The following is a 14,864-nucleotide window of genomic DNA, read 5'->3' as shown; positions in this document are numbered from 1 at the left end:
GGGGTGTCAGGGTACTCACCCGTGCGGGCCGGTCTTGCGCGCCTCCTCGCATGCGCACGCGTCCCGTTGTCCGCGGGATGTTGCGCACGCACGTCCAGGTGTGCGTGCGTCAAAGTGCACGTACATGTCAAAGCGTGCATGTCCGTGACGCGCTGACGGCGCCGGTTCTGCGCATGCGTGGGGGGTATTTAAAGCTATCAAACGCCTCCTCCTGTGCTATGTTGTCTGCGGCCTTGCCTGGGAAACTAAGCCTGCCTGATTTACCTTACAACTTTCTGTTGCCGATCCTTCGCTTGCCTGACTCTGATTTTCAATACTGCAGTAATTATTCTCTAATTTATTAGGAAATGGGGTTAACACCTAATCATGCATGGAAAAAAAAATACCGTCAAATACCGTGACACCGATATAATTTTGAAAAATACCGTGATATAAATTTTTGGTCATACCGCCCAGCTCTAATATTCTCTTAGACAACCTCTGAGGCCGTTACAGAGCAGCTTTATTTGTACTGACATTAGATTACACACAGGTGCACTCTATTTAGTCATTAGCACTCATCAGGCAATGTCTATGGGCAACTGACTGCACTCAGACCAAAGGGGGCTGAATAATTACGCACACCCCACTTTGCAGTTATTTATTTGTAAAAAATGTTTGGAATCATGTATGATTTTTGTTCCACTTCTCACGTGTAAACCACTTTGTATTGGTCTTTCACATGGAATTCCAATAAAATTGATTCATGTTTGTGGCTGTAATGTGACAAAATGTGAAAAAGTTCAAGGGGACCGAATACTTTTGCAAGCCACTGTAATTGCCTATGACAGTTTGTTATGAGCCAAAATATATATATAGTGTGTATATAGTAGGCCTAAGATCTGATGGTCTACTTCCTGGTATATATTATTGTTATTGTCATTGTGAAATTCATTTAAATCATCTATTATCTTAATTCATAGTTTATAAAACTTTTTTCCCATTCCGGTAAAAAAACTTTTACTGCGCATGACTTTACTTTTCATTAAATATCATTACTAAGTTGAATGTGCCACAATTTACAGAAAATATCCCTTTGTGCTTAAACTAAAATCACACAGTGTATTGTTGTTTTTTTATCCTTTTGGCTAATGCTTTTCAGCTTTAAGTCGCTCTTTTAATATTCAGCTTGCTTGTCATCCCCCTTTTAGCAACTTCAAGAAGAACTGAACAAAAGGCTTTTTGAGAACCTGATAGGCTTTTTAAGAAAATCCCACGCCGATTTTCATGATAAGAAAGATGATTGGAGCTGCAGGATGAGAGCAAGTGAGATTCCAACAGCCGCACTTGTTCTGGGTATGTTTGAAAATGTACCAGGTTTTGTGTCATTACATGTCAACATCATTATTACCTTTCTTCTTGTACCTACTAGCTGTCTTTTTTTTATTCTGTTTTGAATTCCTTTTCAGTTTGGAGTTTTTTGAGCAATTCTGTATGAATTTTTTTTTGCTATTGATCATGGTTACATTGTGTATAACAAAGAGCCACTTTAATTCTGTTTTTTTTTTTTTCTAATGAAAATATCTTGAGGTGGTGTATCAGTATTTTACCATTCCCTTAAATATAGGTTGACTGTGGTGGCTTTCATGAAAAGCCTAGTAAATTAGGTATGGCATGATGTTGCTGCTTTAAGACACTTTTTAGTTTCCCTGCTAAAGCTGGCCATACACGTGGTGATCTGACGATGTTTCGTGCGACCATCGGTCGCACGAAACATCGTCAGATGTGCCACACACCATTCAGGGCTGAATCGGCAGGTAAGGAGGTAGAAACAATATGATTTCTACCTCCTTCTGCCGATTCAGCGCTGAAGGGAGATTTTGATCAGGCGCCTTCTATGGCGCCCGATCAAAATTTTCCAACTGGTCCGATTGGCGAGTCGGCAGCTTTTTCCTCATTTGAAAAAAACATTAAAAAAAACTTAAATGCAGCAAAATCACATTCTATTCCTCATATTCAACAAGTCTACCAGATTTAATAAGTGCAAAAAAATTTAAAAACTCGAATTGAAAAAAATAACACTGGTATTTTACCTAGGACAGCTCTTATTGACTTCTACATCAAGTCGTCAGCTTTTAGATGCCAAAGTTTTACATTAAAGTTTTCTAGTTTTTTTGCACTTAAAGGGGAAGGAAAGGCAAAGTCACTTGGGGGTGCCAAAATGTTAAGCACCCCCAAGTGACTTTAACCGCTTACCTTGTACCCCGGGCTGGTTCCCCTGTTAGGAGAAAATAGCACCAGCCCGGGGCACCTGGAGCGCAGCGCTTCCTCCTTCCGGCTTCCACTTCCTAAACTGCCGGTGGCCGGGCATGCACAGTAGAGCGAAAAAGCCGACTTAAATGTTTAAGTTCGGCTTTTCACTCTACTGCGCATGCGCGCGCAGCGAAGCCGGAAGGAGGAAGCGCCGGCAGCTACCCCGGGCTGGTGCTGTTTTCTCCTGACAGCGGCACCAGCCCGGGGTAAAAGGTAGGCGGTTAAAGTCACTTGGGGGTGCCTAACATTTTGGCACCCCCAAGTGACTTTACCTTTCTTTTTCCTTTAATAAATCTAGATCATTCATGAATTTTAGCTCCTAAAAAGTTGAATCACCCTAAAAACTATGACATTGATAAAGTGATGCCAAAGAGTAAAGAAATTGAAACATAAGCAGTCATAAATGGATCAGAAACGGTGTTATTTAAAATGGTTTATTATTTACTGTATATCAGTTTTTTTTGCACAAATTACTTTTTTTTAAATTTTTGTTATTTCTTTATGTAAAGCGTATATGGTTGTTTTTAATATCTATTTGCATGTTTCTCTTTTATTTTTTCACTTTTATTCTAGGCGTAAATGTTACAGATCATGATCTTACATTTAATAGTTTAGCAGACATTCTTCATGAAACTATCACGCCGTACGTAGTGCTTCTGCAATCCAAGGAATGCCCAGGTATGTGTATGCTGCTCTAATTAATATTTCTGCTCTCAGGGGTGAAAGACTTAATAGCGTTTTCTAAAAATAACATTGCATCCAAATTAGCCTCTTGTTTTGGTTTGCTAATCTTCCTTCTGCTATTTTTTGCTTTATAGTTATGTAATAATAGCTATTGAACTAGTATTGTGCAGTCTGTTTCCTGTAAATGGAAAAGTTTAGTTTCCCGATAACTCAGCTAATTTTGCACACACATTTAACTCTGTGTTCCTGTATCTACATCTAAATAAAGTATGCAAAATCAGTGCTTGTTTATATCCATAATAGAAAACAGTGTGTAAGCAAAATTACAACAACTGATCCAAAAAGTATTTCAGAAATACAGAATTGTATATAACCTGTTTAGGGCTCTGACACACGGGGAGATTAGTCGCCCGCGACAAAACTCCCTGTTCGCGGGCGACTAATCTCCCCGAGTTTTCATGACCCGCCATCCCACCGGCGAACATGTAAGTCGCCGGCGGGATGGCACACGCGGCGGCGCGATTTCGGGAAATCGCGCCGGCGACTTACATGTTCGCCGGTGGGATGGCGGGTCATGAGAACTCGGGGAGATTAGTCGCCCGCGAACAGGGAGTTTTGTCGTGGGCGACTAATCTCCCTGTGTGTCAGAGCCCTTAAAGTCCTCTGGTGTATATTGGAGGACATCAACAGTTTAGTATTTCTGTTTGTTTGTTTTTTTTTAACCACTGTTATTTTCCTCACTGTGAGGAGCAGATTTATAAAAAGTAAGATTAGAGCTCACAACAGAAAAAATCACCCACTGTTGATTCTATGGGATTTTTAGAATTTTTTGGAATCCTGTGGGATTTTTAGAATCAGTGGGTGAAAGCTAGGCTAGTGCCACACAGGGTGGCTTTTGGCCTGCAGATAAATGCAGGATGAGAATCGGCCACTACACTTGAAAAATTCGATTGTTGTGGCTGCACCCAGTGCCATCAGCCTGGGTGCAGCCACACTAAGTGGAATTTGGCGCAAAACTACATTTTGTAGTCAAAATGTAGTCATTTACAATGATGTGCTTGACACTGCAACATGTCTAGTAAAATGATCAATGAGAAATATATGCCATCATATGACAGCATAATAAACACAGACATTTAAAATGATAGAGCTACTGCATTTTAAATGTAGGACAAAACATGAGAGATGCTTGCTTTTGTGGCCTTTCACATCCTGGCCACAATGTTACCTGTTATAGCTAGAAGTGGATTTTTCTTGCAGTTTGTTATTATAGTAGAGCAGTGCTCCCCAACCAGTGGCTCGTGAGCAACATGTTGCTCACTAACCCCTTGGATGTTGCTCTCAGTGTCCCCAAAGCAGGTATTTATTTTTGAATTCCTGGCTTGGTGGCAAGTTTTGGGTGAATAAAAACAAAATTTACTACCAAATAAAGCCTCCTGTAAGCTGAGAGTGTGCATAGAGGCTACTTAATGGCAAATCTTAGCCCTTATTTGGCACCTCCATGAACTTTTTTGATGCTCTCGATCTACATTTGACTGTGGGTCACGAGTAAGAAAGGTTGGGGGCCCCTGTAGTAGAGGAATACTGTCCTTTGTACCAAGGGAAATGTACACAACAGCAACAATGTATTTCAGACCAAAGCAGTTAGCTACCATTAATGCTTACAATGCTCACAAAAAGAAGATGCTCAACTGGAGAGCCATAAGGATTTTTCTCATTTTTTAAAGTAGCATTCGCATATTGGTTAGGGCATGGAATGTCAAGCAGTCTGAAACTACTATGCCTACAGATTGTATTGGTATGCTTTACCTCTGCTGTTTCCTGGTTCATTCAGGGATTAAGCAGCTACTTCAGAAGCTCCTTATACAGCTTATGGGAAACACTGCAGATATTGAGCTTGATGAAGAAGAAGAGCAAGTGACCATATCACAAAGGAAAATGAACTGCTCTTTGGCCTCCTTGTCTGGCTGGTATAAAAGGGCCACAAAGGTAAATGAAGCCATACATGTCAATACATGGCTCCAAATAAATCTTCATGATCTTTCACATTTTAAATTTGATCTCAAAGAGCAAACCAATAGAACAGATACACATGTTATCTGTTGCTCCTTAGAAGGGGTATGTTTCTTCTTTTATGTGATGTTAGTTATGGTAGTATAAGCAAAACATATGTATTTATAGTATGCTCTCTTGTTTTATGTCATTTTCTTTGCCTAATAAAGAAACCTGCCTCTCCAAAGAAGAAAAGGTCATCAACCTCTACTCATTGGGAGTCCCCTCCTGTTGTTGTTATTTTCAAAGACTTGGAGAGTTTCACAGCCAGTGTCTTACAAGAATTTATTGTTATTAGTAGGTAGGTTATCTTTTCATTGCATCACACACCACACATAACAAGGTCACATATTCCTTTCCCTGGTAAGATCATTTAATTTAAGTTGTGTGCATTTTAGTGCAGTATTCTGTATCATTACTAAGGACTACAATTTGTACACAAAACAAAGAAAGAAATCGCCAGCTCTTGGTCTAGCTCACACAGTTAAGTTGACTAGCTGCTAGAAGCACCCTTGTGCCAGCTTTGGTTTAACCTAAATTCTGAAATTGAGCAGCTTCTAGAAGCACCCTTGTGCCCACTTTGGTTTTACCTTTTTTTGTTAAAAAGCCTTGTTGCACTTACCTTTAACTCTGGAGCTCTAGTTAGAAGGCTTTTAAGCCCCAGGTAATTTACCTACACCTGTAAGTAGTTTCTTGTTCTAGACACTTAAGGCTGTATTTTTATTGCTTCTAGCTACCATTAAGCCTTTAGAACAAGGAACTACTTAGAGGTATAGGTTAATTAGCTGGGACTTTTGAATAGGACTTCTATTGTACAGCTTTATATGTCTCGGTGACAGGTCCACTTGTGGAATCACAACTCCACGCATGCATACTGCTTACACAAGAGCTTTTGTGGGGTGGTGTGGGATCGACAGTTTGCATTCTACAAGTTGGATGTAGTCGCATAGGTCATAATATAAGTACATGGAACATCTGCTGTCTGATGAGACACGCTTGTTGGATGCGAATGCTGCATCTGCATTTGACAAGAAAAAAATCTGATGGTGTCAGAAAGACTTTTTCTTCTCATTGAAAAACTTTGACTGTCAGATGTAGACGCATGAACAAAAGACTCCATCTGACCATATCTGATCCAACTTGCATTACTGTGGGGATCAGATTTTGTAGGATCTTACCAAATCCTGTGCAGGAATCTTCAGGCGACTTTAGAAAATGAAACTGCATATGCGATTAACTTTATCGCTGGTGGGAAGGGGAGATTACTCGCCCGAGGTAGTTGAGATATAACCACAGGCAACAAATTCCATTGCCATTAGTTGACATTAGTTAGATGATTTAGACAAAATATCTTCTTATGCTGATGAATAATGATTTAATTACCTGCTATTATGACTGTTGTGCTAACATTGCATTCGACTCCAAGTGACACCATATAATTTTATGTATGATAATCTATCTTGTTTAGAGACTCTTTTCATTGTTTAACTGGGTCCAACTCATTTATAGAAAACAATTTGCTTGTGATGTTTTATGCAGCAATATAGAGATGCCTGGATCAGTATTGCTGCGTATGCAGACATCGCTGTCGTTCCCAGTCAGATGTTGTCGAGTGAACATGCATAAAAAGGAATATATACGATTTTTTAGTCAAAATGATTACACTAACGGCAGTGTCAGTATGAATGAAGCTTTTGCATAATTTCTTATATTTACATCCAATTCCTACCAATATACTGCCGTAGTATGGGGTGTTGCAAACCCTACTTCTTCATAGACATTGCTTCAAAATAAAAATGTTGTTGCGACAGACCCTGGAGAGATGCTCTTCCACAGTTTCTGTTTATTGTGCACTGAAATACTCACACATATCACTTAAAGCTTTCTCTATTTAATGTCATATTTTACTATGTTATTTTAAGTACATAAAAGTTCATAAAAAACTGTGTTTAATTTTGTTATGCCACACTGTTTTCCCCACAGTGGTTATGTACAGGAGTTACCACTAGTTCTGGTTTTTGGAATTGCCACGTCTCCCATGATTATCCACAGACTTCTGTCTCATTCAGTTTCCTCTCGGCTCTGCATAGAACTTTTCCAATCTATGTCTTGCACTGAGCACCTGGCTACTGTTGTGGATCAGGTAATTCATTTTATTGAAAATCTCAAAAAGGAAATCTAGAGTGAGAAATATAGATTTAGCAAGGCAACAACACCTCACTTTAGGCTAGAGCCACACTGGGCAGATGGTTCACTTTTCTCCGCATGGGAGTAGCTCCACTCCCATGTTGCTCACCAACCCCTTGGATGTTGCTCTCACTGCCCCCAAACCAGGTAGTTATTTTTGAATTCCTGGCAAGTTTTGGTTGAATATAAACAAGATTACCTTCTGTAAGCTGATAGTGTGAGTAGAGGCTACCTAATAATCTTTCAGTAAGACTTTATTAATTAATAAAGGCATTTTCTACCACATATAAATAGGCCAAAATATCACAGCCTTGATTTTATCTAACCATAGCACCAAAGAGTTTAATTGCTAAATGTACACAGCACATCTAATGAAACTTCAGTTGTGACTCTTGAAATCTGCTACACTGTTTCAGCAGTGAGAACCAGTAGTGCAAGGAATATAAAGATCCAGACATATTCTGCTTTCAATAGCAATTACATTGAAAAAAACCCTAAAACCATTGAATGTATTTTGCAAAGTTGCTTCAAATCAAATTTTCTTTCATTATTAAATGATGGGTAGAAATCCTCTTTAAAGGAGAAGGAAAGAGTTAATCTCAAACTACAGGCATACCTTCAGTTCTCTCAATAGTGCCCTTAAGTCTCCCCATATTTCTCTCGTTCAGATGTTCAGAAGCCTCATAGGAAAACAAAACGCTGAGCTCTGTAAAGAAAGTTCCCATAATGCCTCGCTCCTGCACCAAGACCTGTGTACATGCTCAGTTAGTAAGACTATGAGGAAGCTTCCTGCTGATTGGCTCAGATCCACATTCCTAAGGGGGGGTTCTTAGTATTCTTGAGGGAGGGGGGAGTAGGAGAGGGGAGAGAGCTGCTTGTCTCTGACAGAGGAAAACATTGGAAAAATTTGGAAAAGAAAAATAAGTTATTTGGATGTACATTTTTTTTGTTTTTGCTCTTACAAAATTGGAATATTTTGCCTTTTTGTATTTCTTTTGTTTTCTACTCTTCAATTTTTTTTTCTAATTCTTTTCTTCCACTTCCAATAATCCTCTGTCTGCTACATTTTCTTGTCTTCATTCTTATCCCATATCTTCTCTTCACATTGTTTGCTCACTACCCCTTTTCGTTTCCCTCTTCCCATGATTCTTTGTTATTTTTTTCATTCTTTATACATGCTGTTTCTTTCCCAGTTACTTCTTACAAACCACTTCCCCTTCAAACTGAGTGGCAGAGCATTGCAGGTTCTCATCACCATCTTTTTGTATCATGATTTCTCCGTGCAAAACTTCATTAAAGGACTTCAGGTAAAACATATAGTAACAATGTTATAATTGCCTTGGTAAAACTGGAATTTGGCAATAATGCACTTACTTGGTTCTTTACAGCCTTACTGATGTTTGTTCAAAAATATACAGATAGACATAAGAGGAGTTTTGTACTAATATAAAGGACCAGTAGCCTACTTTTCAGTGGGCTACTAAACGATGCATATGAGTTATGATTTGCATTAATGACGGTGGGAAGGGGTCTTTAGAAGATCCCATGTGTCTGGGCTCTTATGGAATATTGAGTAACAGAGGCAAAGACTAATAACCATTCAATTGGCAATTAAGCTTTACTTGTTCTGTGCAGTAAATATGATAAAATCAAATTGCTGATTGGTAGCTGTTGGTTAATGGAAAACATTTATGCTATAGCACCCATCACCTATTGGTTCATGTAAAGAGACACAGAAGAAAAAAAAAATATTAGTGGCACATGGTGGGGCAAGTTGCCAGTAAAGTACAAAATACTGTAGTATTTGCAAGAATAACTGCATAACACGTGGATCCTGTAGCTCTCTCAGCTTATAAGCAAAAACACATGCCATCAAATTAATGGTCAAACTCATTTAAAGGGACATATGTATCATGGGGTGAAAGAGAGTTCAGCTTTTAATAAATATGACCCTAAAAAACCCATACAATTGAACAGAGAGCTGTGAAATTTCTCTCCTGTGAACTGTGGCAAGCTCTATTAGCTCCTCTTTCTTTATATAAATATCTCTTCCCCTGTTTATAACTGTGACTATACCAGAAGTTGTTCTGTCCCTATGGGTGCTTTTGATCATTTCTGACAATCTGCTCTCAATTACCCATATCTAATGCTGTGCTTCATGTAGCTGCCCTGTTCTAATGACGTTTTGGGCCTAAATCATTTTTTGAGTACAATATTTATTCGCAGCTTCTCACTGTAAAATCCAATTACATTTGAGCCTCATGTATTTTATAAACTTAGATAGCAATGCTGAAATAGGTATTGCTGTTTCTGGTTATTATTTTTTTGTCTGTGATTTGTACACATTTGTAGCACTAAAACCCACTAACTTTAGCATAACTTTTGGTCATCCACACATTTACAGTGTAAACATAAAAGGACAAATACTCCCCTATGCTAAGCAATATATTGCATGAAGTTACAGAAGTATGATTTATAGCAAAGAGTTCATGTTAGATTAGAACTCACATACTTTTCCTAATAACTAAATTTAATTTGTCTTGGGTTTGATTTGAAACAGTTTTCCATCTGTTCCTACAGCTGTCGGTGGTGGAACATTTTTACACTCAACCCCTCAGTGTTCTGTGCTGCAGCCTTCCAGAATCCAGGAAGAGAATAAAGAACTTATCACACGCACAGTGTGAAAACATTCGACATTTATCATCTTTCATGAGGTAAGGGATCTTTGGATAGCATTGCAGAGAAGTGTCTTTGTCACAGCCCGAGATACAAAGAAATCATGTCTTTAAATTTTATAAATTCGTGCTGAATAAGCAACTGTTTAAAGGGGACTGTGAATAAACTTTATTTGTGAGGATACATACAAAAAACGTTTATCTTTGGTTTTGTCACTCTGTGTCATGGAATGAATAGGAGTTAGAAAGGTAGTTTGTTGTGTGTAGCACCTACAAATAAATAATTTTTTGGTAACAAATATCTTATTTTATATGAGAGTTGTGCAGTCTGTAATCCTGTAGAGAAGTGCTGTCCAACTGGTGGCCTGTGGCTCCCCACCTGTCTGGCTGCTGTGTAAGCTTTAAATGGCCCCTGCATTATTCACTCCTCAGTTTCAAGCTGTAAACCCCTGTATTGTTTAAATATGTTATCCCCTGTCCTGTTCACATCTTTTAGTCCCTGCATTGTGCACACCTCAGGCTCAGACTGTAAAACTGTAGGAGCAGTGCCAGCATTGTGTCACTGTATGTACTGTATAGCACACCCAGGCAGAGTATGGCACACAGGCAGCATAGGGAAGGCAGAGCATGGCACACTCAGGCAGCATAGGGTAGGCAGAGCATGGCACACTCAGGCAGCATAGGGCAGACAGTATGGCACACACAGGCAGGGTAGGGCAGGCAGAGTATGACACACACATGCAGGCAGCATAGGGCAAGCAGAGTATGGCACACGCAGGCAGCATAGGGCAGGAAGAGTATGGCACACACACAGGCAGGGTAGGAGGGCAAGCAGAGTATGGCACACATAGCCAGGTTAGGACAGGAAGAGTATGGCACACACAGGCAGGCTAAGGCAGGTAATGTGTGCCATATTCTGCCTGCCCTATGCTGCCAGTGTGTGCCATACTCTACCTGCCCCATGCTGCCTGTGGGAGGTCACCTGGCAGGGTTTGTTCTGGGAGTTTGTTAGCAATTGGAAATAGTCATTATATGGTCCCTAAGGTGTGTAATTATATGTTGGGGGTTGCTGTGCTATCCACAGGGGATGCCTATGGATTTAAGGGTATGTCTTAATATGACATAATGTAATTTTTTCACATATGAATGAAGGGTGATATCCCCTTCAGTGAGTACCAACCATTTGGGTTTTTGCTGCACAATTACCATTAATGTGAGGATGGTCGTAAAAGCTCTTGTAATACCATGGGTGTGGTTGTGGTTTAAAAAAAGAGTGGTCAAAACTGGCTTCCATTATCGTCCCTCCACCATGTAGGCCAGAAGAATTCCGTCCCTCGGTACCACAGAAGTTGGACAGCACGGCTGTCGAGCCATGAATTGCATTTGACCCCTATCTTCCTATGTAAAAATTAAGCCCATTGTAGTCTACAGAACTTAACCCATTTCTGCTATAGAACCTGTATATTTTCTCCTTTTTTAGACTGAATGTTTGCCCCCATTGCTACACAGTAGCTTATTTTTATAAATAATAGTAATGTCTCTGAAGCAAACACACCTGTTTTACCAGTGATGGGCAACAGTACATTATATTTTAATTACTATAAATGTATTTCCCCACTTCATCAGTATTCAAGGGGTCAGTTACAAAGCTGTGTACTCATTTTATTAAATAAATGCATTTTGCCTTCAGGACAGGTGGATCCTATTTATATATTTTACTGCACACATTCAAAATTTCCCACTTCTGAAGAAAAATGATTGTGTGACATTAACATTAACATTGGAAGGCCAAAGTTGGGTTTCCTATTTTACAATGCTTTTGAGTCTTTATATTTTATTGTTTTATTTTTTTAGTTATGTGGAAAGTCAGACACCAGAGAACCAAGTTAAACTTTTGACCAATGACAGCTTTTTAAAGGTACAGTACTACTCATGCAATTTTGTGAAAAGAACAAGTAAACATTAAATTGGTTGTTCACCTTCCAAACACTGTTTTCAGTTCAGTTGTTTTCTAAAAGTACACCAGAAATGATGTAGTTTTCTCTAGAGTGGCCCTGCCTGTCAGTGCAGATTGTGTGGGGTTAAACTTCCACCTCCAGAGGCAGAACAGAAGAAGAAGAAATAATCTGGGCTCCAACCCTTCCATATAACTCTGTGCTCCTCCAGTTTTTCATCTTCTGTCCATCCTGTCGGGAGTTGATGACAGAATATAAATCCTTTTTGTTTTTCCTTTCTCTTTCGTTTAGGTTTTTTCACAGTCTGTACCAGTTAGCCCTAAAGCTAATGTCCCTTTGAGCGAGTTAGTCACCCACGATAGATCTCTGCTACAGGTGACTAACGCTTCAAAATGCCACCGGCAACTATAGGAATCGCAGGCTAGGGAACCTGACCTTATTTCGTTTCTCCAAGGCCTATAGGAAGACCTATGCCTTAATGATCACTTATGGCTTAAACAAGGACTCACCAGCATCCAAACGTACTATAGCTAGGTGGCTAGTGGATACTACAAGAAAAAATACAGCAGGCAGGAACTCTGGTATCCCCAAATCATCAAAAAGTCAAGAGAATCAGCTTGTGGAATTCATAAAAAAGTTTACCTTTTATTTAATCCATGCATAAAATTACAGACAAAAGCCTTACGCGTTTCGTGCCATAGGGGCACTTAATCATGAGCCTATGATTAAGTAAAATAAAAGGTAAACTTTTTTTATGAATACCACAAGCTGTTTCTCCTGACTTTTTGATAATTTGGGGATACCAGAGTGCCTGCCTGCTGTGTTTTTTCTTGTTAACTCCTATATGGCTCCTTAAGCTGAAGGTCTGGGGCATGAGCACCTGGACCCACTTCAATTGGGGTAAGAATTTACCTTTGTCATAACTGCTGCTATTTCTGTGATTATTGTGATGTATCACTACTTGGATGGCTAGTGGATCCTGTCAACTTTGCCTATGATCTGATAAACCAACCTAGACCCTTTACAGTTAGCGCACACTCTACGAGGGCCATTAGGACTTCCTGGGCCCTATACAAATCTGCTACACCAGATATGCAAGGCAGCCACTTGGGCCTTGCTCTCTACTTTTGCAAAGTTTTACAGACTCAATGGGGGTCATTTATCACTGGGCAAATTTGCCCATGGGCAGTGACCTATGGTAACCAATCAAATTTTTGCATTCATTGTTCTACATGCAGCTGGCTGAAAAAAGGCAATCGCTGATTGGTTGCTATGGGTTACTGCCCATGGGCAAATTTGCCCAGTGTTAATAAATGAGCCCCAATGTCTTTCATCCTGTACCAGGAGCCTTTGGCAAGAAAGTCCTTTAGGCTGCTGTGCAGAGTAAATGGGATGATACAGAACCCTCCCAGAATTAGTGAACAGCTTTTGGACACCCCCACACAAGCAGGGCTGGTCTAGAGTAAGGAGGATTTTTAACTTAACGGAAAATCCTTTCTTAGATGGCCCAAAATGTTGGGGCAGTAAACCCTGACCTTAGTCAGATAAGTTCAATAGTTTTAGGTTAAAATGACGTGATATGGTAGCTCTCTCCCTATCCTATTACCCCCTTCTGCCTATCTCTGCTTTACGTCTGCTCCTCCTAACTTGTCTTGTCTAATAAAAACTGGAAAAATCTGGAGGAGCACAGATTTATATGGATGAGGTGGAGCCCAGATTGTTTCTTCTTCTTCTGTCCTGCCTCCGGAGGTGGAAGCTTAACCCCACACAATCTGCTCTGACAGTTCGGGCAGTCTAGAAAAGGATTTTCCAGTAAGTTAAAAATCCTGCTTTTTAATTGCTTTCAGTTTTTTCCTAGATTTCTTTAATGTTCCTCACTCTGCTGTTTCAGTGTAGCAGCTCAGAACAGTTCACAGAATCGATGATGTCCCTTCTCAGAGCTGCTCCAGGGAGACATAAGTAAACTTCAGTATTAGAAAAACTGTAAAAAAATAAGAAAATAGAAAGTTATTGTTTCTGGTGTACTATCTAAAAACAACTGAACTGAAAAAAGTGTTTTGAGAAAAACTACCTCTCTTTCAGGGAGCAGCCCTGCAGCTGTAATTAAAGGGGACCTGTCACCCTAAGAAATAATTTCAGATTTATTTATACAGGTATCAGACCCCTTATCCGGAAACCCGTTATCCAGAAAGCTCCGAATTACGGAAAGCCTGTCTCCCATAGACTCCATTTTAATCACATAATTCAGAATTTTAAAACTGATTTTCTTTTTGTCTGTAGTAATAAAACAGAACCTTGTAATTAATCCCAACTAAGTTATAAATAATCCTTATTGGATGCAAAATAATCCTATTGGGGTTAATTAATGTTTTATTGATTTTTTAGCAGACTTAAGGTATGAAGATCCAAATTACTGAAAGACCCCTTATCCGTAATACCCTTGGTCCCGAGCATTCTGGATAATGGGTCCTATACCTGTATTGTGTTTGACAAGCAAAAAAAAATTTGTGGACACTGTTATTAAGGTAAACTTTGTATCATGTTTATGTGATGGGGGGGACCAGATAGCCAGTCCCATGCACTGGCTACACAATTAGGTGGTGAAGAGGGAGGGGGAAAGTGAGGAACGTAGTGACATCAAGCAAGTGCTGAATGGAAAGTTATTGTTTGCTCTCCTCCAAGGCTAAGACATAGAGGTGGGCAGGCAATATATAATTGACAGCTGTGATTTTTTTTAAGGCCTTTATAATGTGTATGAATGTGTTTATTAAAAAAGGAATTTGGGTTTCATGTTTAAAGGAATACTGTCATAGGAAACGTATCAGTAAATAGAGCTTCTCCAGCAGAAGCTCATGTCAGGTGACAGGTCCCTTTAGCTATACTGTAACTTCCAGCAACTTTCAACTTAGGTGACAATGAAATGTTGGGGGATTTCTTGCTCATAGTGGTCCTAGTGCAATTTGACATTTTTTATAACAGCACTCTTCACTTCTATATTATGCTTAGTAGCTAGATCTTG

The 14,864-nt window shown here is 39.6% G+C and overlaps 1 protein-coding gene across 5 annotated transcripts in view; it reads left to right on the top strand.

Annotated features, from left to right (window-relative positions):
* Window positions 1-14,864, top strand: part of orc3 (origin recognition complex subunit 3) — a 53,182-nt gene that overhangs the window by 13,970 nt on the left and 24,348 nt on the right. For all 5 annotated transcript variants that reach the window (XM_012962638.3, XM_012962639.3, XM_012962637.3 and 2 more), the window contains 8 exon segments: window positions 1,191-1,335; window positions 2,866-2,970; window positions 4,811-4,965; window positions 5,199-5,329; window positions 7,012-7,171; window positions 8,409-8,522; window positions 9,796-9,929; window positions 11,745-11,808. In XM_012962638.3, the coding sequence (XP_012818092.1) occupies window positions 1,191-1,335; window positions 2,866-2,970; window positions 4,811-4,965; window positions 5,199-5,329; window positions 7,012-7,171; window positions 8,409-8,522; window positions 9,796-9,929; window positions 11,745-11,808 (1,008 nt within the window).

The sequence above is a fragment of the Xenopus tropicalis genome, chromosome 5 (assembly GCF_000004195.4).
Source record: "Xenopus tropicalis strain Nigerian chromosome 5, UCB_Xtro_10.0, whole genome shotgun sequence".
Classification (NCBI taxonomy): domain Eukaryota; kingdom Metazoa; phylum Chordata; class Amphibia; order Anura; family Pipidae; genus Xenopus; species Xenopus tropicalis.
Note: the sequence above shows the minus strand (reverse complement) of the source record. Positions and strands in the feature narration are given on the sequence as shown.